The 26,657-nt window shown below is 39.1% G+C and overlaps 1 protein-coding gene across 5 annotated transcripts in view; it reads left to right on the top strand.

Annotated features, from left to right (window-relative positions):
* The window catches only part of Twsg1 (twisted gastrulation BMP signaling modulator 1), a 50,301-nt gene extending 25,123 nt beyond the window's left edge, over positions 1-25,178 (top strand). For all 5 annotated transcript variants that reach the window (XM_090353524.1, XM_090353523.1, XM_090353522.1 and 2 more), the window contains 3 exons: positions 9,165-9,264; positions 19,366-19,632; positions 22,690-25,178. In XM_090353524.1, the coding sequence (XP_090209650.1) occupies positions 9,165-9,264; positions 19,366-19,632; positions 22,690-22,871 (549 nt within the window). In that variant the 3' untranslated portion in view covers positions 22,872-25,178. The remainder of the gene's footprint in view (positions 1-9,164; positions 9,265-19,365; positions 19,633-22,689) is intronic.
* Positions 25,179-26,657: the final 1,479 nt, after the last annotated feature.

Here is a 26,657-nt window from a genome sequence, read left to right as displayed (position 1 = left end):
GAGGAACATCTTGTGTAATACTTCATGCACAGAGCATATATTTTATTCTAAGTATGCTGTTCTAATGCATGAACATTCTGGTGGGAAAAGCCCCAGGTCAGAAAACCTGCTGCCCAAGAAGCTGTGCCTCAGCTAAAAATGATAGACCATCATCCAATAGTCAGGAGTCAGCAAGCTTAGTAAAACACTAAACATTTGAGTTTAAATCTCACTACCAGCAAAAGAAGACCAGAAAAAGCAGTAGTACAAGAACTTGGGGATCATTAAAACATTTGTGTTATATCTTTTTGTCACCAGACAAAGGTGAGGTTTAGTGATGCTTCCCTTTAAATATAGGAACTTGTCAGTTAGGATCCTTGACTTTGGCAGAATAAGAATTTCTGGACAAGTCATCATGGTGTGAAAAGTTGGCTGAGCTTTATTGAGTAAATAGACAAATAGACAAAAGCAGACAGAAGGGCAGAGGCACCCTTCTGGAGTGTGAGTACTGTCATAGGGAGTTTGAGAGGCACACAGCTCCTTGGACTTCTGGGATATTTATAAGGTAAAGGCAGGAGATCTGGCTTCATTGTTATACAAAGATAGGTCCTTTGTCTTTGCTCCAATAACACCTGGTGTTGCTTTGAGTTTCCTAGTAAGATAAACATAAACAAAAACAAAAGCTTGAGACAAGGAAGCACCCTGTTATCTGTATTTGGGGCAGGTAGTTTGAGTTGTCTCAGCAAGGCATACATGCTGTCAGTTACCTGTTAAGTTGGGTGAGATACGCATTCCTCAGGAAGAAATGCATTCTCTTGTCTCTTTTTGAAGCAAAGATAGCATTTCTAAATACCATACTTTTGAGTTGCTTTCACAAGGCCTCAGTTTCCTTAAGTTATCCTCTTCATTTTCATCTGTATAGATTCTCTGAGACTTTGAGACTGGAAAGCAAATCCTGTAGGTTTGGACTAACTGAACCAACAAAGTAATTATTGAATTCGAGTATTGAAAATTACTGGTTTTTCAACTCTTTGCCAACAATACTCATTTCATCTTAATATGTAATTATTAAATCTGGCAGTAGCACTTCTAGTTGTATTCAGGTAGGCAGAGTAAAAGATGCTTTTGATTAAACAACCTGAAGGATTAAGTTTGATACAAAGTATGAAAGGCCTCACCCATCTTACTCACCCCAAACCATTGTCTATGGAGTAGGAGAAACCCTCATGTTTCTCTTCCCCCTTCCCCCCAGCTCAGAAAGAACAAAAGCTACAGATAGAAGCCACATTTTGAGTTTTAACTCCTATTTCCTTCATGAGGATTGGGAAATGTCTTTCTTTTTTGTATTTTTCCATACTTTAACCCTATCATGCTAAAATAAATCCTTGTTAAAACTTTTTAAAAGAAATTAATAATTATAATTATTGAAATAGGAAACTATGGGAAATACATTTTATTTCTCATTGCAACATTCAAAACACAGGAATAGGCCAGGTGTGGTGGCTCAAACCTGTAATCCTAGCTACTCGGGGAAGCTGAGATCTTAGGATCAAGGTTCAAAGGTAGCCCAGCAAAAACACCTGAGACTCTTTATCTCCAATTAACATCTAGAAAGCAGGAAGTGGGGCTTGGCTCAAAGGTAGGGTGGTGTCCTTGAGCTGGGAACTCAGGGACAACCCCCAGGCCTAGGGGTAGGGTGGTAGCCTGGAGCTGAAGAGCTCAGGGACTGTGCCCTGGCCAAGTTCAAGACCCATGACCCACAAACAAAAGCAAAGACAGGGCTGAGAGTTTGATCTAGTGGTGGAGTGCTTGCCTAGCATGCACAAAGACCTGGGTTCAATTCCTCAGTACTACATACATAGAAAAAAAGCCATAAGTGGTGCTGAGGCTCAAGTGGTAGAGCTCTAGACTTGAGAAAGTCCAAGGACAGTGCTCAGCCCCTGAGCTCAAGTGCAGGACTGGCAAAAAAAGAAGACAAAAACAAAACACGAATATTTGACTGTAACTGGTCAAATCCAAACCACTTAGTAAATGAATTATGTTAGGTAAGTTTTACAGCTTCCTTGAAAAATGAAATTAACTACCTAGATTAAGACTTTTTGAGTTAAGATAATGCATGTAAAGCATTACAGCACAGTGCTTGCTTGTGTTTAAATAGAACTTAAGAATTTTGGAGGAAATATCAACAGTGAACAGTTACTTGTTTTGGACTTCTATGACTTTTGTGTTTGGTTTGATCATATATTCCATTTGGCTAAGCAACACCAAAGCTTAGTCTTAGGTTCATAAAGGCCAACGAAAATTTCAAATTTCCACATTGCTGTATTTTCTATTTAAGAAGCAAGGACTGTCTTTCCTATTTAAGAAGAAAGGACAAGTGGTGTTATGGCTCAAGGAGTAGGGTGGTAGCCTTGAGCTGAAGAGCTCAGGCACAGCGCCCAGACCCAGAGTTCAAGCCCCACGACTGCAAAAAAAAAAAAAAAGAAAGGAAGAAGCAGGGACTTTATTATCTTTGTTTCTTTGTTATTATTTGTAGTGCAATGTGAAATCTGGTATTCTGATCACTCTAACAGTGCTTTTTTTTCCCCCAGCATTACTTTTTCATTTAGAATCTTTTATGACTACATATGCATTTTTGATTGATTTTCTTTTTCTTTTCTTTTTTTTAATCTTTTCTTTTTGTTTTGTTTTATTTTGTTTTGCTTTTGTGGGTCATGGGGCAAGAACTCTAGGCCTGGGCACACTCCCTGAGCTCTTCAGCTCAAGGCTACCACCCTGGAGGCACAGCCCAACTTTCCATTTTCTAGTGACTAATTTGAGATAAGACTCTCCCAATCTTTAGTTCCCTGGGTTGGCTTTGAATCATGATCCTCAGATCTCAGACTTCTGAGTAGCTAGGATTACAGGCATGAGCCACTGCACTGGCTGGATCGATTTTCTGATTTTGTTAGGAATGATACTGAGATGGGTATTGCATTGAAGGTGTAGATTCTTTGTTTTGTTGGGTTTTTTTTTTTTTTGGCAGTTATGGCCATTTTTACTATGTTAATTCTGCCAAACCATAAGAATAGTCAGTCTGTCTATCTTCTGATGTCTTGTTTGATTTCTGTCTTCAGATTTTACAGTTTTCATTGTAATGGTCTTTCACTTTCTTGGTTCACTTAATGCTTACCACAAATAAGACTTTCTGAACAGCGAAAGAAATAAAAAGCAGAACCAAATGACAACCCATGGAATAAGAGAAAATCTTCACTAGGTACACAACAGATAAAGGATCCATATGCAGAATATACAACTTAAAAAATTAAACAGCATCCATGCTCATGGGTAGGGAGAACCAATATAATGAAAATGACCATACTGCCAAAATTGATACACAAATTCAATACAATCCCCATTAAAATCCCAAAGGCATTCTTTACTGAAATAGAAGATACAATCCAAAGGTTCATGTGGAACAACAAAAGACCTAGAATAGCCAATGCAATTCTAGGCAAAAAGAGCAATGCAGGTGGTATTGCAATACCAGACTTCAAACTCTACGTTAGGGCCATAATAACAAAAACAGCATGGTATGGCACAAAAATAGTCCAGAAGATCAAGGAACAGAATAGAAGATCCAGAAATAACAAAATCACATACCTATAGTCAACTTATAGTCAACAAAGGAGCCAGAGATATACAGTGGAATAAACACAGCCTCTTCAGTTATTGGTGCTTGCAAAACTGGGCAGCCACATGCAGAAAACTAAAAATTGATCCCAGCCTATTGCCATGCACAAACATTAACTCCAAATGGATCAAAGACCTCAATATCAGACCTGAAACCTTGAAACTGTTACATGATAGAGTAGAGTAGGAGAGACACTGAAACTCATAGGCACAGGCAAAAACTTCCTAAACAGAGACCCAGGGTCACAACAGATTGTAGAGAGACTCGACAAAGGGGACTACCTAAAAATAAAAAGGTTTTGCACAGATAAAAGCATAACATACAGCCAATCAAACAGCCAATCAAACAGCCAATCAACTGGGAAAAGATATTTACCAATATTACCAATAATACATCAAACAAATGCTTAATATCCAGTATCTGAGTTCTCTAACTCAAGAAACTAATCCCCCCAAATCCAACAAACCAATCACTACATGGGCAAGGGAACTAAAGAGAGGCCTATCAGAGGAAAAGTTAAAAATGGCAAAGAAACATATGAGAAAATGCTCATCATCCATGGTCATAAAGGAAATGCAGCCCTAAGATATCACCTTACCCTAATTAGAATGGCCAATATTCTGAACTCAGACAATGACAAATGCTGGTGGGGTTGTGGAGAAATAACCCTATTGCACTGCTGGTGGAAATGTAAACTAGTTCAGCCACTCTGGAAGGCAGTTTGGAAGTTTCTTAAAAACCTGAAAATAGACCTTCCCTATGATCCCGCCATACCACTCCTGGGCATCTACCCTGAGCATTATAACCCAGAATATGATAAGGACACCTGCTCAGCTATAGTCATCTCTGCACTATTCACAATAGTCCTGCCGGGGCCTACCAGCAGCAAATTGGGCTTCCTGAAATAGGGGGCAGGGACTGGAAAAAATAGAAGACAGACAAACACCGGGTCCGGGAGGTCTGCCGCCCAGGTAAAAACTGCAGCCTCGTTTATTGTCAACTCCAGGCTTCTATCCCTTCTTGAAACCAGGGAACTTCCAGGTGTTACATTCATATGGTAAAATCTCAAGTCATTTAAACAGAATAAGGCCAGAAAACAATAAGACAATAAAGCCATTGTCTGATGCAAATCAAGGTACAGTTTGATTCCACTCTGGCTCCCAACATAGCCCAAGTGATGGAAACAACCCAGATGCCCTACTGCAGAATGAATAGACACAAAAAATGTGGTCTATGTATACAATGGAATTCTACATAGCCAACAGACAAGATAAAATAATGGCATTCACTGGGAAGTGGATGAAACTAGAACGAATCATTTAGCAAGATAAGTCAAGACCAAAGGAACAAAAGGTGCATGGTATCCTTAATATGTGGCTATTAGATCCAAACAGTACAAGAGCCATGACTCAGTATTTGGGCATCCAAAGTTATGGACATGGTCTTGGAAATATAAACATAACTATATAGGCATAAAAATCTGTGTTGGGATATATACTCTATAAACATAATGTTTTATTACATGGATTAATATGTACCTATGATATACCCTCAGCTTAATTTTAATTATATTCTAAAGTCTCTGTGCCAGTGACTGTATATAGATAGTCCCTTCTTGAATATTTGTTTGTTAAACATGATGTTTGAAATATGTTGTAAAAATCAATGTTAATAAAATCTTTTAAAAAAATTAAACAGCAGAAGTACAAATAATCCATGGGCTGGGAGTGTGGCTTAGTGGTAGAGTGCTTGCCTAGCATGCGTGAAGCCCTGGGTTTGATTCCTCAATACCACATATTCAGAAGTACAAATAATCCAATTCATAAATGGGCAAACAAACTGAAGACAGTTCTTAAGAAGAAATATGAATGGTTAGTAGACACATGAAGAAACATCTTTAGCCATAAGGAAATGCAGACCAAAACCACACTAAGATTCTCATTCCAGTCAGAATATTAAGTCTGAGCAATTTTTGGATTCATTTTCTAATTCTGTTAGGAATAATACTGGAATAAGTATTTCATTGAAAGTAAATAGCAATCAAGAAAACAAATAGTGGGGCCGGGAGTTTGGCCTAGTGGTAGAGTGCTTGCCTAGCATGCACAAAGACCTGGGTTCAATTCCTTGGTACCACATACATAGAAAAAAGCTGGAAGTGGTGCTGTGGCTCAAGTGGTAGGGTTCTAGCCTTGAGAAATCCCAAGTGCTCAGGCCCTGAGCACTGGCCACGGCACCCAGAGCTGGCAAAAAAAAAGAAATCAAGTAAACAAATAGCAATAAATGCTGATAAGGGGAAAGACATCCCAGTACACTATTGGTGAAGATCTAAACTGATATATTTTGAACTCAATATGGAGGTTTCTCAAGAGACTAAAAACAGACCTTATGATCCTACCATACCAGTGTTAGGCATATATCTGAAGGAGATTAAATCAACTTATTAGTATATTGCTGCATAATTCACAATAGTCAAACAACGGAATCAGCCATACTCAACAATAGATGTTATGTATGCATACTGTGAGATATTATACAGTCTTAAAACTGAAATCATGTCATTTGCAGGAAAACAGATGCGATTGGAGTGGGGTTTTATTCTATTGAGTGATATAAGCCAACCTCATGAAACAAAATATTGTACTTTTTTTTTTTGGGTCGGTCATGGGACTTGAAGTCTAGGCCTGGGTGCTATCCCTGAGCTCTTCAGCTCAAGGCTACTGCTCTACCCCTGGGCCTGGATATTGTCTCTGAGCTCTTCAGCTCAAGGATACCCTACTACCTCTGGAGCCTCAGCACCACTTCCAGTTTTCTGGTGGTTAATTGGAGATAAGAGTCTTACAGACTTTAGTGCCTGGGCTGGCTTTGAACTGCAATCCTAAAATCTCAGCCTCCTGAGTAACTAGGATTAGAGGTATGAGCCACCGCTCCAGGCTTGTAATTTTTTACTCATATTGAAGGCATACATATTTATGGACATAAGAAAACTGAAATTGTCATTTGCAGGAAAATGGATGCAACTGATGGGGTTTCATAGTAAGTGAAACAAGCCAAGCTTATAAAATAAAACATGTTTTTTAATTCATATTGAAGACATATTTATGGGCATGCATGTGTCCATAAATGATATCTAGATATCATTATATATTGGTAAACCAGAACATGAGTCTAAGGGACTTTGGAAGGATGGAGAAAGAGGCAAAGGAAAAAGAAAGATGGGGTAAATAATTTTTAAATACATTCACAAGTATATTAAAAAATGTCATAAACTCAGCTAAAACTGAGATAGGAGGTCTAATGTGTAGGTGGGTGCTAGCAGGAAAGGATTGGGCTAACAAGATGAAAGAGGATGAATACAGTTTAAATAAATGGCAACTGAAAATACAGCTATGAAAGTTTTTGTAATTGTTTTGGAAAGGGGTCAGGGATAGTGATAGAGGGAGTGAGATTGAATAAAATATATTGGAAACATATGGAAATATTACAATGAAATCCTTCCCCCTAAAAAAGGGAAAAAAGCTAATATAAGAATAAAAATAGGGCCGGGAGTTTGGCCTAGTGGTTAAAGTGCTTGCCTAGCATGCATGAAGACCCGGGTTCGATTCCTCGGTACCACATACATAGAAAAATCCGGAAGTGGTGATGAGGCTCAAGTGGTAGAGCTCTAGCCTTGAGAAAGTCCAAGGACAGTGCTCAGGCCCTGAGCTCAAGCACAGGACTGGCAAAAAAAAAAAAAAGAATAAAAATAGCCGGTAGGTGGCTGACGCCTGTAATCCTAGCTACTGAAGACACTAAAGACTGAGAGACTCTTATCTCCAATTAATCTCTAGAAAAGGGGAAGTAGGTCTGTGACTCAAGGGGTAGAGCAGTAGCCTTGAGCTGAAGAGCTCAGGGACAACATTCAGGACCAGAGTTCAAGCCTCATGACCCACAAATAAAATAGAATAAAAAGTAGGTATGCTCTAGCTGTTCACTGGTGGCTCACACTTAACTCAAGAAGTTAAAACCTGGATGGAGGATTGTGGTTCAAAGCCAGCTCAGGAAAAAGAAGTCTGTGTGGCTCCATCCCCAGTAACCCAGTAAAAGACCAAACTGAAGACGTGGCCAAATTGTGCAATTCCTGTTATAAACATGAAAAGTTGAGCAAGTGCACAAGACCCCAAGCTTAAGTGTTGGTGGTTCATGCTTGTAATCCTAGCTACCCAGGAGGTTGAGATCTGAGGTTATCAGTTCAAAACTAGAAAAGTATGTGAGAGATTCATTTCTAACCACCAAAAACCTGAAAGTAGAGCTGTGGCTTAAGTGATAGAGTTCCAGCCTTGAGTGAAAAAGCTAAGTAATCTTGTTCAGTCCCTGAATTCAAGCCCCAGTGCCAGTGCAAAAGCAAATATGCCAGTAATCCTAGCTATTCAGGAGGCTGGGATCTGAGGATCAAGGTTCAAAGTCAGCCTGGGCACAAAAGGACCTGACACTCTTATCTCCAGTTAACCTCTAGAAAATGGGAAGTGAGGCTTGGCTCAAAGGTAGGATGCTACTAGCATTGAGCTGAAGAGCTCAGGGAAAACCCCAGGCCAAGTTCAAATCCCAGGACCCACAAAAAAAAAAAAATGAAAAAAAGCAAATAAATAAATAAATAAGCCTCAAGTTACACCAAATTTAAAGTTGTGAAGTTAGAGTTAGTAAGTTATTTACAAATGGTGTTTTAGCTAATCATTTGTAAATTTTAAAATAACTTTTTTTTTTGCCACTCCTAGGGCTTGAACTCAGGGTCTGAGCACTGTCCTGGGGCTTTCACAAGGCTAGAGCTCTAACACTTGAGCCACAGTATCACTGCCAGCTTTTTCTAGGTATGTGGTACTGAGGAATCCCTGGTCTTCATGCATGCTAGGCAAGCACTCTACCACTGGGACCAAACTCCCAGTCCCTAAAAATAGCTTTTTGGTTTTATTTTTCTGGAACTAAGGATTGAACCTAGGCTTTGTACATGTTACTTCATAACTGAGTTAAATCACCAGCCTTTGTGTTTTTGAGACAGGTGTTTATGTACCCAAGACTGGCCTGAAACGTGCTATCCTCCCAACAACTTCCCTAAGGTTACAAGTGTACATCTCTACCTCTAGCCCCAAAATGATGTTGTTTAAAAGATGCTTTCATTCACACTTTACTATAAGAAGTCTATGTTTAGATAAGTTTGAACAATGAATTCAAGAGCTGAAAAGTAGGTTTTCTTTTGCTACTTATTTGTGTCTTGTGGTAATGTGGAAAGCCAGGTTGTAGACTATGAAATAAATGTTTTGTTTCAAAGTAAGGTAAGAGCACCTAATATCAATTCACTGAATGTATCCAAAAGGGGGGAAAAAAAACCTTACTTGACATTGTAATGATACTGAATTTAAAAAATATAAAAAAGTACAAGACTAAACTACTATAAGTGCCAATACCTTAGACTTGCTCTTTTGCTTAAAAACAATCTTAGACATAGTTATTTAGAGTGATACATCTGTCCTATTTCCAGGAGCTATGCCAGTGCCGGCCTGGAGAAGGAAATTGTTCCTGCTGTAAAGAGTGTATGCTGTGTCTTGGGGCCCTTTGGGACGAGTGCTGTGATTGTGTTGGTAAGGTGATACACAGTGCAGTTTTGTGATGTTTCTTATCACAAAATCCTTCAATTAAAAAAAGTATTATTAGCTGGGCGCGGTTGGCTCATGCCTGTAATCCCAGCTGCTCAGGAGTCTGAGATCTGAGGATAGCAGTTGAAAGCCAGCCTGAGCACCAGAGACTAAGAGACCCTTATGTCTAGTTAACTTCTAGAAAACCAGAAGTGGCACTGTGGCTCAAGGGTATGGTAACTTTGAGCTGAAGAGCTCAGGGACAGCGCCCAGGCCCAGAGTCCAAGCCCCAAGAGTGACAAAAGAAAAAAAATATATATATATATACATATAAATCATTATTATTGAATAGTTGTACAAAGAGGTTACAATTCTCTAAGTAATGTTATGAGTACAATGCTTCTTGGTTAATGTCACCCCTTCTCAATTTTTCCCTTCCTGTCTTTACTCTTAAGTTAGATAGTTCATTCTTTTACATAATGTAATATTCTTTTACATTGAATATAATGACTATATTTACTCACTCTTCCTCCCTCCATTCCTGTGCTCTCCCCTTTCAATTCAATGAAAATGAAAACATGTACCAGAACCTTGGGATACAGTAAAAGCAGTGTTGAGAGGAAAGTTCATAGCTGTAAGTATGCACATAAAGAAAACAGAAACCACTCAAGATATGTGAATTGCTTTAGTTAAACACAGAAGTTATAAACAACTTAATCAGTGCCATCACACAATAAGATTGAGGAAGTAATCCAGAGTCTTCCAACAAGGAAAAGCTCAGATCACAATAGGTTCACAACTGAATCTTATGAGACTTTTCAAAGTTAAATGAGCACTGGTACTCTTCAAACTTTACAGTAAAATAAAAAATTAAAGATCAATTTCAAACTAATTTTATGAAACCAGAATCACACACATCCCAAAATGACGCTGGGATCCAATGACAAAGAGAGAGAGAGAGAGAGAGAGAGAGAGAGAGAGAACTATAGACCAATTTCTCTGATGAACAAGGATGCAAAGCTCTTTAAGAAAATACTACCCAACAAAATTCAGCAAGTGATCATGCATTATAATCAAGTGGATTTTATCCCAGAGATGCAAGGCTGGTTTAACATACAGTAATCAATAAGCATAATGCATTGTATTAATAGAACCAAAGACAAGAACCACATGATCATTTCAATAAATGCTGGAAACAAAAAGGCTTTGGGGCCAGGAGCAAGGAGCATGGTCTAGTGGTAGAGTGCTTGCCTAGCATGCACAAAGCCCTGGGTTCAGTTCCTAGGTACCACCTACACTTACATCTTCAAGATAGTTCTGGAATTCTTGGCCAGACCAACATGGCATAAAAAGACATAAAAGGGATTCACATAAGGAAAGAAGTCATCAAACGATCCCTGTGCTCCTGGCCCACATAATTTTTTTTGATTATTCATTTTCACCTAGGTTGCACATGTTTTCATGTGTCTTTCACTTATTTTATGATCATTGCCTTGTACTTTAAGATTTCATTTCAAGCTGGGCATGGTTGCTCACACTTGTAATCCTAGCTACTCAGGAGGCTGAGATCTGAGGATCGGGATTCAAAGCCAGCCCAGGCACTAAAGACCATGAGACTCTTATTTCCAACTAACCACTAGAAAACCGGAAGTGGTGCTGTGGCTCAAGGAGTAGGGAAGTAGCCTTGAGCTCAAGAGCTCAGGGACAACCCCCACATATACATACATACATACACACATACATACATACATACATACATACATACATACATACATACACACATACATACATCTATATATGTATGTATGTGTGTATGTATGTATATGTGGCTCTAGTGGTAGAATGCCAGCCTTGAGTAGACAAAGTTACACAAGAGCACAAGGCCCTGGGATCAAGCTCTAATACCCACTACCTATACACCCACAATCACCACACACACACACAAGACACTTGGATTTTTTTGCTTTTTGTCTTTTGTTTTGGCAGTCTTGGAGCTTGAATGTGGGGCCTGGGTACTGCCCTTATACTTCTTTGCTCAAGGCTAGTGTTCTACTGCTTTGAACTTCAGCTCGACTTCTGGTTTTCTGGTGGTTAACTGGAGATAAGAATCTCATGGACAGTCTTGCCCATGAGCACTAATATTGCTGGCTTTGAACCTCGATCTTCAGATCTTGGCTTCCTAAATAGTTAGGACTACAGGCATGAAATACCACCAGCACCTGCCTCAAAAGATACTTTCAAGAGAATGAAAACTGATGACAGACTAAACCAGTATTTCTCAAAATGACCAAGGTCATCACAAACAAACAAGAGAAATCTGAAAACCTATGGTTACAAAAGCTTAGAGAACCCATGGCTAGTTGTAAGGTTACATCCTAAGTGGGATCCTAGAAAAAATGAAGGGCACTAGGAAAAACTAGAAAAATCTGAATAAAGATTTAGTTTATTTTCAAATAATTTATCATCAACTATGACAAATGTACCTTAAATTACATGGTGTTACTAATAATAAATACTGGGGTCAGGAGTTTGGCCTTTTGGTAGAGGTGCTTGCATAGCATGCACCAAGACCGGGGTTCAATTCTTCAGTAGCGCATACATAGAAAAAAGCTGGAAGTGGTTCCATAGCCCAAGGACAGTGCTCAGGCCCTGAGTTCAAGCCCCAAGACTGGCAAAAAAAAAAAAAAAGTAAAAACTGAATACTGCTATAACCTGTCTCCTCCCAGGGTTGTTGTGAAGCTGACAGCAAATGCAGATGAGTAAAGCTTTTTAACTCTCAAACATCACTTGGGGGTGCTTAGCAAACAGGCAGCTTCCTGAGTCACTGCCCTGTTGAGACTGAGGAGAAACCCAAATAATTGCCATCAACAGTCAAGTCTAGGAGATGCCTTCTAGATCAGTGATCCTCAACGCACGTAACACATTGGAATCACATCTAGAAGAAATATCAATACATCATGTTAATAATAGTAAAAACTGAGTACTGCTAAAATAAGATGTGATTATTGGATTTCATCCAGTATATAGGACACTTTCATAATCTCAAACCGAGGCAGGAGAATCAAGAGACATCGTGGCTCATGCCTGTAATTCTAGCTACATGAAAGCTGGGATTGGAGGAAACCATTTTGAAGATCGACAAGGTATACATTAAAGGAGAGGATGAATTTGATCAAAATATGCCATATGTATGTACACGTGGAATTAAGCACACCTTTGTACAATTAATAAATACTGGTTTTATTTGTTTATTTTGCCAGTCCTGGGGCTTGAACTTAGGGCCTGGCTGCTGTCCATGAGCCTCTTCGTCTTCAAGACTAGCTTTTTACCACTTGAATCACAGTGCCACTTCTGGATTTTTCTGCATAGTTGATTGGAAATAAGAGCCTCATAGACTTTTCTGCCCTGGCTCTCTTCAAACCACAATCCTCAGATCTCAACCTCCTGCATAACAAGGAATACAGGTGTGAGCCCTCAGCCACCCCACTCCCACCCTCACCCCCACCCCCGCCCAGCAAATACTGATTTTTTATTTTTTTTTTATTTTTTTTTTTTGCCAGTCCTGGGCTTGAGCTCAGGGCCTGAGCACTGTCCTTGGACTTTCTCAAGGCTAGAGCTCTACCAATTGAGCCTCAGCACCACTTCCGACTTTTTTCTATGTATGTGGTACCGAGGAATCGAACCTGGGTCTTCATGCATGCTAGGCAAGCACTTTAACCACTAGGCCAAACTCCCGGCCCCAAATACTGATTTTTTAAAAAGCATTTGATCCTCTCCAACTTGGGCCCCAAAGAATGGCTCTCACAAAGAAGTGTGATGAGAAGAAAATGGGCCATTTTGTCATCCTCAAAGTGGTCACCCAAGAATACACCATCAACATTCACAAGTGCATCTTCCACAGAAGGGCCTTTAAGAAGCATGCCACTTGTGCACTTAAGTAGTACAGAAGCTTACCATGAAAGATATACATTTGCATCAATACCAGGCTTAACAAAGCTCTCTGGGCCACAGGAATAAGGAATGTGCCATATGTGATCGATGGGCAGTATCCAGAAAGTATGAAGATTCCCAAAGCTCTGTATTTGAATAGCCTATGTCTCTGTTGCCATGTACAACCAGCGTGAATGAAAATTAACCTGTGAGTGTCAAAGCTACAAAAAATGGTTTTAAAAGAGAGAAAGAAAAAGAAAAGTTTTGAAGTTAGTCTGCCACTAACAAGACCCAGTCTTAAAATAAGTAGATTAAAATGACAAAACAAAAATAAATGTTGTGACCCTGTAAAAAAGAAATGTGCCAGAGTTAGGATTTTGCCCAGTGGAAGTATCCTACACTTTGGTCTTCAGCATTGCACAAAAGAAAAGAGAAAAGAAATGCCATGTGCACCATTCTTTTCTTAGACTTGCTTAAAAAAGAACCTTAAGAATTTTATTTGAAGCACATTGAATTAGAGATCAAATTGTGGAGAATTTTTTAATACTATTTTAATATTGTTAATATTCTCTTTTAAGGTCTTTATATCCTGGGTGTTGCTCAATAAATACTGTGAAAACAAAATAGTTTTTTATTATTAAAGAATTTATTCACACTGATTTTTGCATCATATTTCAAATGACATGTTTAAAAAACAAGTATTCAAGAAGGGAATCTCTATATACAATCACTGGCACTTAGTTTTTAGAACATAATCAAAATTAGGCTAAGGGTTTGTATATCATAGATACATATTAACCTATGTAATAAGTCATAAGTTTGGTGGGTTTTTTGTTTGTTTGTTTGTTTGTTTTTGCCAGTCCTGGGCTTGGGCTCAGGGCCTGAGCACTGTCCTTGGACGTTCTCAAGGCTAGCACTCTACCACTTGAGCCTCAGCATCACTTCCGACTTTTTGCTATGTATGTAGTACCGAGGAATTGAACCCGGGTCTTTGTGCATGCTAGGCAAGCACTCTACCACTAGGCCAAACTCCCGGCCCCAGAGTCATAAGTTTTTATGTCTGTGTAGTTGTGTTTATATTTCCCATATCAAGTCCATAGCATTGAGTTTGCAAATATTGAGTCCTTGCTCTTGTACTGTTTGGATCTAATAGCCACATATTAAGGATACCATGCACCTTTTGTTCCTTTGGTCTTGACTTGTCTCACTCAACATGATTCACTCTAGATTCATCCACTTCCCTGCGAATGCCATTATTTTATCTTGTCTGTTGGCTATGTAGAATTCCATTGTATGTATTTGTATATATATATACATATATCACATTTTCTGTATCCATTCATCTGCAGTAGGGCATCTGGATTGTTTCTATCGCCTGGCTATTGTGAATAGTGCAGAGATAAACATATCTGAGCATGTGTCCTATCATATCTTGGGTTATGGTGTTCAGGATAGATGCCCAGAAGTGGTATGGCTGGATTGTAGGGAAGGTCAATTTTCATTTCTTTAAGAAACCTCCACACTGCTTTCCAGAGTGGCTGAACTAGTTTACAATCCCACCAGCAGTGCAGTAGGGTTCCTTTTTCTCCACAACCCCGCCAGCATCTGTCATTGTCTGACTTCAAAATCTTGGCCATTCTTGTTGGGGTAAGGTGGTATCTTAGGGTTGTTTTTATTTGCATTTCCTTTGTGACCATGGATGATGAATATTTTCTCATTTGCTTTTCTGCCATTTTAATCTCTTCTTTTGATAAGTCTCTCTTTAGTTCCCTTGCCCATTTAGTGAATGATTTGTTGGGTTTGGGGGGGATTAGTTCCTTGAGTTCCCTGTAGATACTGGATATTAAGCATTTGTCTGATGTATTATTGGCAAATATCTTTTCCCAGTTGATTGGCTGTCCCTCTATGAAAACAAAACAGTTTAAAGCACTTATCAGTACATTAGAAAGAAGACAAAACAAGGGCAATATGTTTTGTAGGTACTATAAATTGTAGAAACTCAGATGAGTCTTTACTGTGCAGTGAATTAGTTGCGGACATTTTTAACCTAGATTCTTTCTTAGTAATATGAAAAAAGGTGATTCTTATTTCTTAGCATTATATAGAATGTATACTATAATTATATAGAATATATATTATCACTAGACTTAGGCCTAATATAACTTTCTTTTTGTCTGTCATGGGGCTCAAACTCAGAGCCTTGGTGCTATTCCTGAGCTCTTTTGCTCAAGGTTAGTGTTCTGCCACTTTGAGCCACAGCTCCATTACCGGTTTTTGAGTGGTAATTGGAGATAAGAGTCTCATGGGGACTTTTCTGCCCAGGCTGGATTTGAATCACAATTCTCAGATCTCAGCTAGGACTCATACCTGAGTAGCTAAGACTATAGGTGTGAGCCATCAGCAGCAGGCTCAATCATTTTTTTCTTAAAATGTCACAGTAGTTATCTCTTAATTGGATTTAGTCAAAGAAGGTTTGGGAAAGTAGAAACAGCTAATGATTATATATGTCTTATAAACCAAGCCTTTTCTGCCTCTTATTTCACTTAGTCCTTAACAAAACAAACAAACAACTAAGGATTCTGAGCTTATTATTCCTCATCTAGCTTCATGAGGAACCATGCCTGGAAAATTTAAATGACCTCTTTAAAGTAAGATTGCTACTATGGAAGAGAGTCCAGCTGGATCAGCTGGCTTTGGGGTCCATGCTATGAATTATATTACATATTTGCTTGTAGGTTACATATTCAGTGTCTTGTGTACATGAAGGTGAAATGGTTGCCCATCCAAAATCACAACAAACTGTTGTAGCTTCCTTCTATAGTCATTGTTATGGTTACTCTTTTTCTTCTCTTCTCAGATATGCTGAAGGCCCTTCATAATGTTGCTTCTACAGAAGTATGCTCAGTCTTCAGCCTTGTATAAGTATGCAAATCATGAGAGGATCAATAGTTGCTCTATTTGTCATTTATGTATGTGATGGGGTTTGAACTCAGGTACTCACACTTGCTAGGCAGGCATTTTACCACCTGAGCCAACTAGCTACTTGAGATAGCTGAGAACTGAAAGAATTAAAGTTTGAAGCAAGCCTGGGCAGACAAATCTACATGATTCTTATTCCTAATTAACAAGAAAAAGCTGGAACTGGAGGTATGGCTTAAGTGGTAGAGTGCCAGCCAGGAACACAAAGGCCATGCAATAATAGGAGTTCAAGCTCTAATACCAGCACAAAAGCATGTCTAACTTCTAAGTTAAAGAATAATATAACTATGTTGAAAATGAACTGTACAACTTATGGGCAGGGGTGGTGAGTGAAAAACTAAGAAAAAATAAGGCAAGAGATGACCCTATTCAAAAAGACTCATTGCTGGGCCAGGAGTTTGGCCTAGTGGTAGAGTGCATGCACAAAGACCCAATTCAATTCCTCGGTACCACATACATTAGAAATAAAGCTGGGAGTGGTGCTGCAGCTCAACTGGTAGAGCTGTAGCCTTGAGAAAGTCCAAGGACAGTGCTCAGGCCCTGAGCTCAAGCCCAGGACTGGCAAAATAATAATAATAATAATAATAATAATAATAATAATAGTGACTCTATATACATGTTTTATTACATAGATTAATATGTATATGTGACATACAAACCCTCAGCCTAATTTTAATTATGTTCTAAAATCTAAATGCCAATGATTGTATATAGAGATTCCCTTCTTGAATACTTGTTTGTTAAATATGTCATTTGAAATATGATGTAAAAATCAATGTTAATAAATTCTTAAAAATAATAATAAATAAAATAAATAAATAATAAGATTTTAGACAGAATAATAGCTAAGCTTAGTAGTGTTTGCCTGTACATTCAACTACCAATTAATTCACTTGCCACCAGTGCTCTCCAGTCTTGTTCTTTTAAATTTTTAACTCGTTTTGAAATATATTCAAAACTGGAAGAAACTTGCCAGAAGGGTAAAAAGATTCCTCTAATAACATTTTTTTTTTGCCAGTCCTGGGCTTGAACTCAGGGCCTGGGAACTGTCATTGGACATTTTCTGTTCAAGGCTAGCGCTCTACCACTTAAGCCGCAGCACTATTTCTGGCTTTTTCTAAGTATGTGGTACCGAGGAAATGAACTCAGGGCTTCGCACATGCTAGGTGAGCACTCTACCAGTAGGCCAAACTCCTGGTCCTCTAATAACATTTTTTTAACCTATTTGCTCTATTGATGAGTCTCCCTCCTTCTCTTCTTCCTACACATGCACTTATACATACTTGTTTATGTCTTAGTTTTAATCTTGATGCTCCATAAAACACTTGAGTCTGACTCTTCCAACAACACATAATCTACAAACTATCATACACCCCTCCAAATAAAAAAACCCAGCATTGCCACAAAAACTACAAACACCATTCCGATTGTACCACTTATCTCAGCAGTTCTTTTTTTGGTTCAAGCTACTGTCTAGGACTATGTGTGAGGCGAACATGATAACCACTACACTACGGAAACAACTAATGTCTAGGACTTTGTGATAAGTTTAGTTGTCCTGTCTCTTCACTCATTTACTTTGGCATTTTCCCTTCATCTTGCCCTTGACAGTTTTAGACTTCAGGCATTACATTATGACAGGTGGCCCACAGTCTCTGTCCACTACACGGATCTCGCTTAATAACCAGACTTAAAGGCACACATTCTGGGCAACACCATCCTGAAATGATGCTGAATATCTGCATGTCTGTGGTAACACACAGCATCTACATGTCCTGTCACTAGTGGTGTGATCATACTGATGTGTACAGGATACAAATCAACAAGTACTTTATAGAGTTGTGTAAGGTCAGGACAATATATCCTTCATTAAAATTCTACTCTCTACCCTTAGCATCCATTGACTAATTTGTCAATGAATCTGATAAAAAGTTTTTGTGATGGTGCCAAATGGTACTTTTGTGTTTCCTTCATTCCTTCTACATTTATCAGTTGATACAGAAGAGCTTCCTGCCCTCTGTTTTGTTGTTGTTGTTGTTGGGTTTGTTTGTTGTTGTTGTTGTTTTTTGCCAGTCCTAGGCTCGAGCTCAGGTCCTGTGCACTGTCCTTGGACTTTCTCAAGGCTAGAGCTCTACCACTTGAGGCTCAGCACCACTTCCAGCTTTTTTCTATGTATGTGGTACCAAGGAATCAAACCCAGGTCTTTATGCATGCTGGGCAAGCACTCTACCACTAGGCCAAACTCCCAGCCCCCTGTTCTTTTTTTTTAAATAATAGAAATAGTAAGCCTGCATTGTGGCTCATGCCTATAAACTTACCTACTCAGGAGGCTAAGATCTGAGGATCAAGGTTTAAAGCCAGCACAAAGGGACTTGAGACTTTTATCTCCAATTAACTTCTAGAAAACAGAACATGGGGCTTGGCTCAAGGATAGGGTGGTAGCCTTGGGCTGAAGAGCTCAAGGACAATGCCAGGCCCAGGGGTAGGGTGGTAGGTAGCCTTGAGCTGAAGAGATCAGGGACAGCTCCCAGGCTGAGTTCAAGCCCCATCACCCACAAAAAATAATAGAAATATTCATAAGGGGCCAGGAGTTTGGTTTAGTGGTAAAGTGCTCACCTAGCATGCACAAAGACCCAGGTTCGATTCCTCAGTACCACCAGAAAAAAAGCCAGAAGTGGTGCTGTGGCTCAAGTGGTAGAGTGCTAGCCTTGAGAAAGCCCAAGAACAGTGCTGAGGCCCTGAGTTCAGGTCCCAGGACTGACAAAAAAAAAAGAACCAAAGAAAGAAATACTTATAAAATCCTGCTTATTCACAAGGTAGTAAATAATCTAATGTTATCATGGACTTTGCCAGTGGGAGCCCCTTCAGAATGCCTGTTGTATATCTTTTTTATTCATTAAACACTTCTTTACTTTCTATTCTTGGCTCACTGTGCTTGTGCTGCTCCAGCTGTGGAATCACTCTTTTCTTCAAGGAAGTTTACGAGGTCTGGGTCTTCAGCTTACTCATTTTCTTGGGTGGGTATCATCATCACTTCTAGGCCATTTCAGGGAGAGGGAAAAAAAAAAAGAACATATAATGTTAGAAGTCACAGAGCTTTAACATGTGGCATTTTCTTGGCTGGGGAATAACTAATACCACCCAAATGTCACAGTCAGTGAGAGAACAATATGTTTTTCTTCTCTTTGCCTTGTCTAGGTATGTGTAATCCTCGAAATTACAGCGACACTCCTCCTACTTCAAAGAGCACAGTGGAAGAGCTGCATGAGCCTATCCCCTCCCTCTTCCGGGCACTCACAGAAGGAGACACCCAGTTGAACTGGAACATTGTTTCCTTCCCTGTTGCAGAAGAACTTTCACATCATGAAAATCTGGTTTCATTTTTAGAAACGGTGAACCACCCTCATCATCAAAATGTGTCTGTTCCTAGCAATAATGTTCACGCACCTTATTCCAGTGACAAAGGTACCTGCTAGACTTGTCTTCTTTCAGCCTCTCACGGGTACTATGATCATGTATGAAATCTGTTATTTCATGGAACAGCTTTTTGATTTTACACTGTAGTTTTATGTAGATTCTAGATGTCAATAACCTTGAGTCCCTGAGTAGATGGGGCTTTTCAGCATGTCCTCAAAACTCCTCTTGTACTCCTGGTATGGAGGCTTTGTTGGCAAAAGAGGTAACTATTTTTAATGCTTTTCATTAAAAATGGCATTCATGCTCCTTACCTAACACACTATTGCTTGCCATCAGGTAGCTGTCACAGTGTCCCACAAAGTCAGATTTTTATGATAGTATTGGTGCTGCAAATGATACTGTAGTTATCAGCTAAATGTTTATATGTGTGTTTGCCAGTCCTAGGCCTTGAACTCAGGGCTTGGGACATCTTTAAGCTTCTTTTGGTCAAGGTTAGCACTTTACCACTTAAGCCACTGCTCTGCTTTAAGCTTTTTTGGTAGTTTTATTGGAGATAAGTCTCTCGTGCCTAGGCACCAATGGCTTAGGCCTGTAATCCTAGCTATGCAAGATTGTGGTTTATTCAAAGCCAGCCCAGGAAGGAAAGTCCCTGAGTCTCTTATCTCAAGTTTATTAACAAAACACTTAAAGTGGAGCTATGACTCAAGTGGTATAGTGCTAGCCTTGGGCAAAAAACTCAGTTTCAGCTGGGGTCATGCCTGTAATCCTAGCTACCCAGGAGGCTAAGATCTGTGGATCTCAGTTCAAAACCACTCCCGGGCACAAAAGAATGTGAGATCTTATCTCCAGTTAATCACTAGAAAATGGAAAGTGGGCCAGGAGCATAGCCTAATGTTAGAGTGCTCACTTCACATGCATGAAGCCCTGAGTTCCATTCCTGGGTACCACATACACAGAAAAAGCCAGAAGTGGTGCTGTGGCTCAAGTGGCAGAGCAGTAGCCTTGAATAAAAAGTGTCCAATAACATGCCCAAGCCCCAGGACTGGCAAAAAAAAAGAAAGAAAGAAAAGTGTAGAAGTTTGGGCCTGGAGTTTGGCTTAAAGGTAGAGTGCTTGCCCAGCATGTACAAAGACCCCGGTTCAATTCATAGAAAAAATCAGAAGTGGTGCTGTGTTTCAAGTGGTAAAGAGCTAGCCTTGAGGAAAACCAAAGGACGGTGCTTAGGCCCTGAGTTCAAGTCCCAGGACTGGCACAAAACAAAAAAACAAAAAAACAGAAAGTGGTGCTATGGCTCAGGGGTAGGGTGGTAGCCTTGAGCTGAAGAGCTCAGGGATAGCACCTAGGCCCAGAGGTTAAGCCCCATGACCCACAAAAAAAAAAAATTTGAAGTTTCTAGTGTAGCTCATGCCTATAATCTTAGCAACTCCAGAGGCTGAGATCTGAGGATCATGATTCAGAACCAGCTCAGCCACTAAAAAGTCTGTGAGACTCTTATCTCCAGTTAATCACCCAGAAAACTGGAAGTGGTACTGTGGCACCAGGAGTAGGGCAGTAGGCTTGAGCTGAAGAGCTTAGGGACAATGCCTAGGCCCAGTGTTCAAGTCCCACGGGGCGGGGGGGGGGGGCAGGGAGGGGAGAGTAGATTGAAGTTTGAGGCCAGGATCAGCACATAAAAAAATATTAATTTGCCAGTACAAAAAGAGATGGGAGGGGTGCCAGGAGGAGGCCGGGAGTTTGGCCTAGTGGTAGAGTACTTGCCTAGCAGGCACGAAGACCTGGGTTTGATTCCTTGGTACCACAGAAAAAAGCCAGAAGTGGTGCTGTGGCTCAAGTGGTAGAGTTCTAGCCTTGAAAAAAACCCAAGGAAAGTGCTCAGGCCCTGAGTTCAAAGCTCAGGTCTGGCAAAAAAAAAAAAAAAGACTAGAGGTATGACTTAATGGTAGAACACCCATGTGCCTAGCAAGTGTGGGGTCCTGAGTTTAAATTTCAATACTGAAGGAAAAGGCATGAGATTATGATGTATCAATAGGCTAATGTATATTTTTCTTTGTCTAGCTGTACCCTCTCACAACTCTTACATGAAGAAGAATAAAATTTTGGACATCAACAATGAAAGCAAAACAGGCTTTCCTCTCCCCCCCACTGTACCAAGGGTTTGAACTCAGTGGTTTCTATTTGTTTGCTTAGTTGTGCACTACGACTTGAACCACGCCTCTAGCCCTTACTCGTTTGCTGTATTAGCCTCAGTCGTCCTCTAGATCTCAGCCTCCTGTGTTGCTGGAATTAACAGGCAGAACCTACGAGGCCCTGACTCAAAATAGGCTTTTGTTAAATGATAGAGTAATTTTTCTTTCGTAGAATGAGGATATGGCTCAAGTGAGTCCCTGAGTTCAACCTGCAGGACCAGTACCATGGTCCTAGGGCTTAAACTCCAGGCCTGAGCACTGTCCTTCAGGTTTCTCAAGGCTCACACTCTACCACTTGAGCCACAGCACCACTTCTGGTGTGTGTATAGGTGTATATGTGCTACCAAGGAATCCAACCCAGGGCTTTGTGCATGCTAGGTGAGCACTACCACTAGGCCAAGCTCCGAGGCCCTATAATTATCTTTCATGACAGCTCATTTTTCCTTCATGCCTCCCAAGTAGGTAGAATTATATATATGAGTCACTGTACCTGGCCTTACACTAAGAATTTTTTTTCTTTCTTTTTGTCAGTTCTGAGGCTTAAACTCAGGGTCTGGGTACTGTCCTGAAGTTTTCTGGCTCAACTTAGCTCTTTACCACTTTGAACCACAGCTCTACTTCCAGGGTTTTTTGGTGGTTAATTGGAGATTAGTGTCTCACAGGGACTTCTCTGCCCAGGCTGGCTTTGAACTGTGATGCTCAGATCTCAGCCTCTTAAGTAGCTAGTATGACAGATGTGAGCTGTTAGTGCCTGATCAAAGAGTATCTTTTTTTCCTATATCGCATCTCATTCCACTGCAATTAGAGAACTAAAATGATAAATAATTGTTAATAATACTCAACTGGGTAGTTAAACATTGCCTGGATTTTTTTTCATTGTTGTTTTCTCCTGTTGAAATCTTGGATTTTTGTTTTTCAGAGCACATGTGCACGGTGGTTTATTTTGATGACTGCATGTCCATACATCAGTGTAAAATATCCTGTGAGTCCATGGGTGCATCCAAATATCGCTGGTTTCATAATGCCTGCTGTGAGTGCATTGGTCCAGAATGTATTGATTATGGCAGTAAGACTGTCAAATGTATGAACTGTATGTTTTAAAGAAGAAAAAATGTAAATATAAAACAACTTAGTCAGAAAGAGAGGTATAAGTATGAAAGTTACTCAGAGAATCTACCCGTTGCATCAGAATGCCAACAGGTTACGAAGATGTAAAGAATTTGGAATGAGTTATGTTTAAAGTATGATATATCCAGGGATGTCTTCATTTATATATGATTATAGCTGCTCTCATTGTTTATTGCCCACTTGTAATGTATCTTTGCTTTTGGACACATGTATAACTTTGGTCATATGACCAGCAGGTACACAGAGAATTCCTAAAAGATCTGATGATCTTTTCTTCTGTTTTGAAAATTATAGCAGAAGGGTATTAACCTGAGTTATGATTTCTTCACCTGCTACAGAATATGTTGTTCTTCATTTGTGCCTTGTAGTGTTTATGTACTTTATAAGTATAGTAGATATTCAAATATATTACTGTGATAACTCACATAAAATTACCATAAGAAGCTTAATTTACACATTTTGACTTTGGCTTTAGAAAGTAAAACTTAATACGTTGATAATTTAAAAAAAAAACTTACATGGTAGGACCTATCCCATAATACATAGGCTGACAGTGCTTTACTGAACATTTGTCATTCTCTTCCATTCCCTTTCTGAAATGATACATTTCTGTACATGCCTTTGAAGCTACACTAAATACATGTGAGATTAGGTGAATACCCAAGTGAGCATTTGTATGAGCTAAGGCGTCATCTTTAAGAGCACGAGGGCTGGGGAATGACTGCCAAATTGGATTCCACATGGGTCCCAAGGGAAGAACCTGTTTTCCTGTTAGGAGCAACATAGCTAAAGGTGAAGCTGAACAGGGAGATGGAACTAGCCTAGCACTAACAGGTTAGTGCCTGGTTCTGTAGACACTGTGTGGGAAACGGCAGATGTATCAAGAGAGGGTAATAATGCAGGGAACTGTAATGGGAACAACTATTTATATTGATTGTTTGGGTTATTTAGTAATTTTTCATTTATTGAATTTCATCTGATGTTCTTGATAAACACATATATGGAGAGGCTAGAATGCTCTTCACTCAAAATATACTACAGAGCTATGCAATCAGCTTTTTTTTAAATAATGTTTCATTAGAGATAAGCTGAAGTTCTGTATGCCCTTCATAGGAATAAAATCCCACCTTCAAGAGTGAATCTAAGACAATAATATTTCTATTAAACTGACAATTTTACGGATTGCCAAGTTTTCTAGGGCATATGTGAATTACAAGTAATTTTTAAGGCATACTTTGTAGCACATATTTTAGTACATAAAAATATATAATGCTTTTGGATACATTTGTATATGCATTATTTGAACTCTGTTTGTAAGATCATTTGTAACTCTGTAATTAATGGTTATAAAATTAAAGCCTTGATATCTTTCCTGCTTTTTCCTGAAATTCTAATGTATATTCAAGGTATTTTGGCCTTTTAAGAGGCTGAGAGTTAGCTCATGGGTATAACTGATACTTAGACCATAGTGTGTTTTTCTTACTTTTTACCTAAAGTACATTTGTTTAAAAGTGCCTGAACTATTTTAGCCCCCTTCATCATTAGGACCTAAGAAGCAGAAGGTTTTCTTGAACTTGAGAATTCTAGCTTCTTCATTTCAGCATTGCTCATTTATACCTATGACTAGACTTTGGGTGTTTACTGGCAACATGGTTGTGTTTTCTTAATAAAAATATTTTACCTGCATTTATGATCATGTGCAAAATTTTAAATACAGCATCTTTTTCCATTCCCTACATTTCTCAATGATTTTTTGGGGGGTGGGGAGAGGTGACTGAAGTTATTTAAAAGAAAAAAAAACTAGCTAAGCAAATGGGAGCTCCTGAGTTTAACCCTGGTGCCAGCAATAAAAAGAAAGGAAGGTAGGAAGGGAAGGAAGGAGGGAGGGAAGGAGAGAAGAGAAGAAGGGGAGAAAAAAAACAAAAAAGGATGGGAGGGAGGGAGGAAGGAAAGTATTTAGATTGTTATTCATAAGTATAGTACCAAGTCAAAAAAAATCTAATGTTTGGTTGTTAGTTTCACAAAAGATATAAAGAGAATTCTTCACATAGAAATGTGATTTACACAGGGCTGGGAACATGGCCTAGTGGTAGAGTGCTTACCGAGCATACACGAAGCCTGGGTTCGAGTCCTCAGTATCACATACACAGAAAAAATCAAAAGTGGTGCTGCGACTCAAGTGGTAGTGCACTAGCCTTGAGGAAAGCCCAAGGACAATGCCTAGGCCTTGAGTTCAAGCCCCAGAACTGGCAAAAAAAAAAAAAAAAAAAGGAAAGAAAAGAAAAGAAGTGTGATTTTACAAAGCTTCAGAAAATATAGGTAGAATAGAATATATGAACAATATATTTAACTCAGAATAACTTCAAAGTTGAGAAAAGAAATAAAAACTTTTCTGGAAAATAAGGTAATTTTTAATCAACCATATTTAAAATTTTTGTTTTCATACCTTCCCAAAAATGTATGTTTTACTGTGTTTTACATGGTCTACAGCATACAAAACTATGTATTTTGCCCCAAGTTGTCCTCATAAAGAAGTATTTTAATAAAAAATTACAATTAATGTGTCGCGCTTTTTTAAATTTCATCATGGAACATCAAAGTAAGTTTTGCATTTCTGTCTGGTGAAGTGAATGTTTTGAAGATCCACAAAACAAGACCTTTATTCTCTGGATGTTCCCACCGATGGTGTTGAAACAGGGATCTTTGAAGTCTGCTCTCTGAGCTTATTTTTCCTATTTCTTATAACTTTGTGGTCTTTCTTTATCTTTCTTCTACTACACATAACTGAAACATTAATGTATTTTCACTTTGATAGTTTCTCCCTCAGTCTGTACTTTGGGAAAGGTTATGCTATCAACAAATCAAGCTGAGTGCTGACTGCTTACCTCTGTAATTCTAGCCAATTAGAAGGCTAAGATTTGAGGATCTCAGTTTACAGCTAGTCTGGGCAGGAAAGACCATGAGATTCTTATCTCCAGTTAATCACCAGAAAAACTAGAAGTGGATCTATGGTTTAAATGTGGTAGAGTACTAGCCTTCAGCACATATGGTCAGGAGCCGTGTCAGGACCCTGAGTTCGAGCCCCATGACCAACCCTCATACAGACATACACAACACACACACACACAAACCAAAAATAAATATATAAAACAACAACAACAAAAACCAAATCAGTAATCCATAGAGGTGAACAAGTGGAAACACAAATCTGTTATGGGACAGAGACAATTTAGTGTCCCACATACAGTGATATTCCTGTCTTCCTATTTCTAACCCTTCACTTTGGGAAGGAAGGACAGAGTTGTAAACTTTGAAGAGATAGTGAAGTCAAGCACATGGGAATACCTATGCATTATATCACTAAATTCTCTGTGCTGTTTGTCTGTTGGAATCCTCCCCTGGTCATAGCCATGTATTTTATATCTCTCCTCTTATATTCTGAAGTCTCAGAGGTATCTCCCAAGATCCACCTTCATGTTATAGAAGTAACCTAATCATATTTGTCTAACTTGGACATTGGCTACCACTGATATTCCTTACAAATGAGAATGTTCTTATCATCCAAACTGATGCAGATTATTAACCATTGCCATTTAACTGAACTATTTAGTTGATGGACCATTATCTACTTTTCCTGTCTTATGAATGTCAGTATCCTCCTTTTACTATCTTTCATTATTGATGCTCATAAATTCAACAGTTAAACTAACAATCTATGATAGAGATAATATTCACATTTGTAACAGCTAGTTCTTGGGA

This window comes from Megascapheus bottae, chromosome 19 (genome assembly GCF_031878675.1).
Source record: "Megascapheus bottae isolate mThoBot1 chromosome 19, mThoBot2.hap1, whole genome shotgun sequence".
NCBI lineage: Eukaryota > Metazoa > Chordata > Mammalia > Rodentia > Geomyidae > Megascapheus > Megascapheus bottae.
The sequence above is the reverse complement of the archived record's forward strand: the minus strand, read 5'-3'. Positions and strand labels throughout refer to the sequence as shown.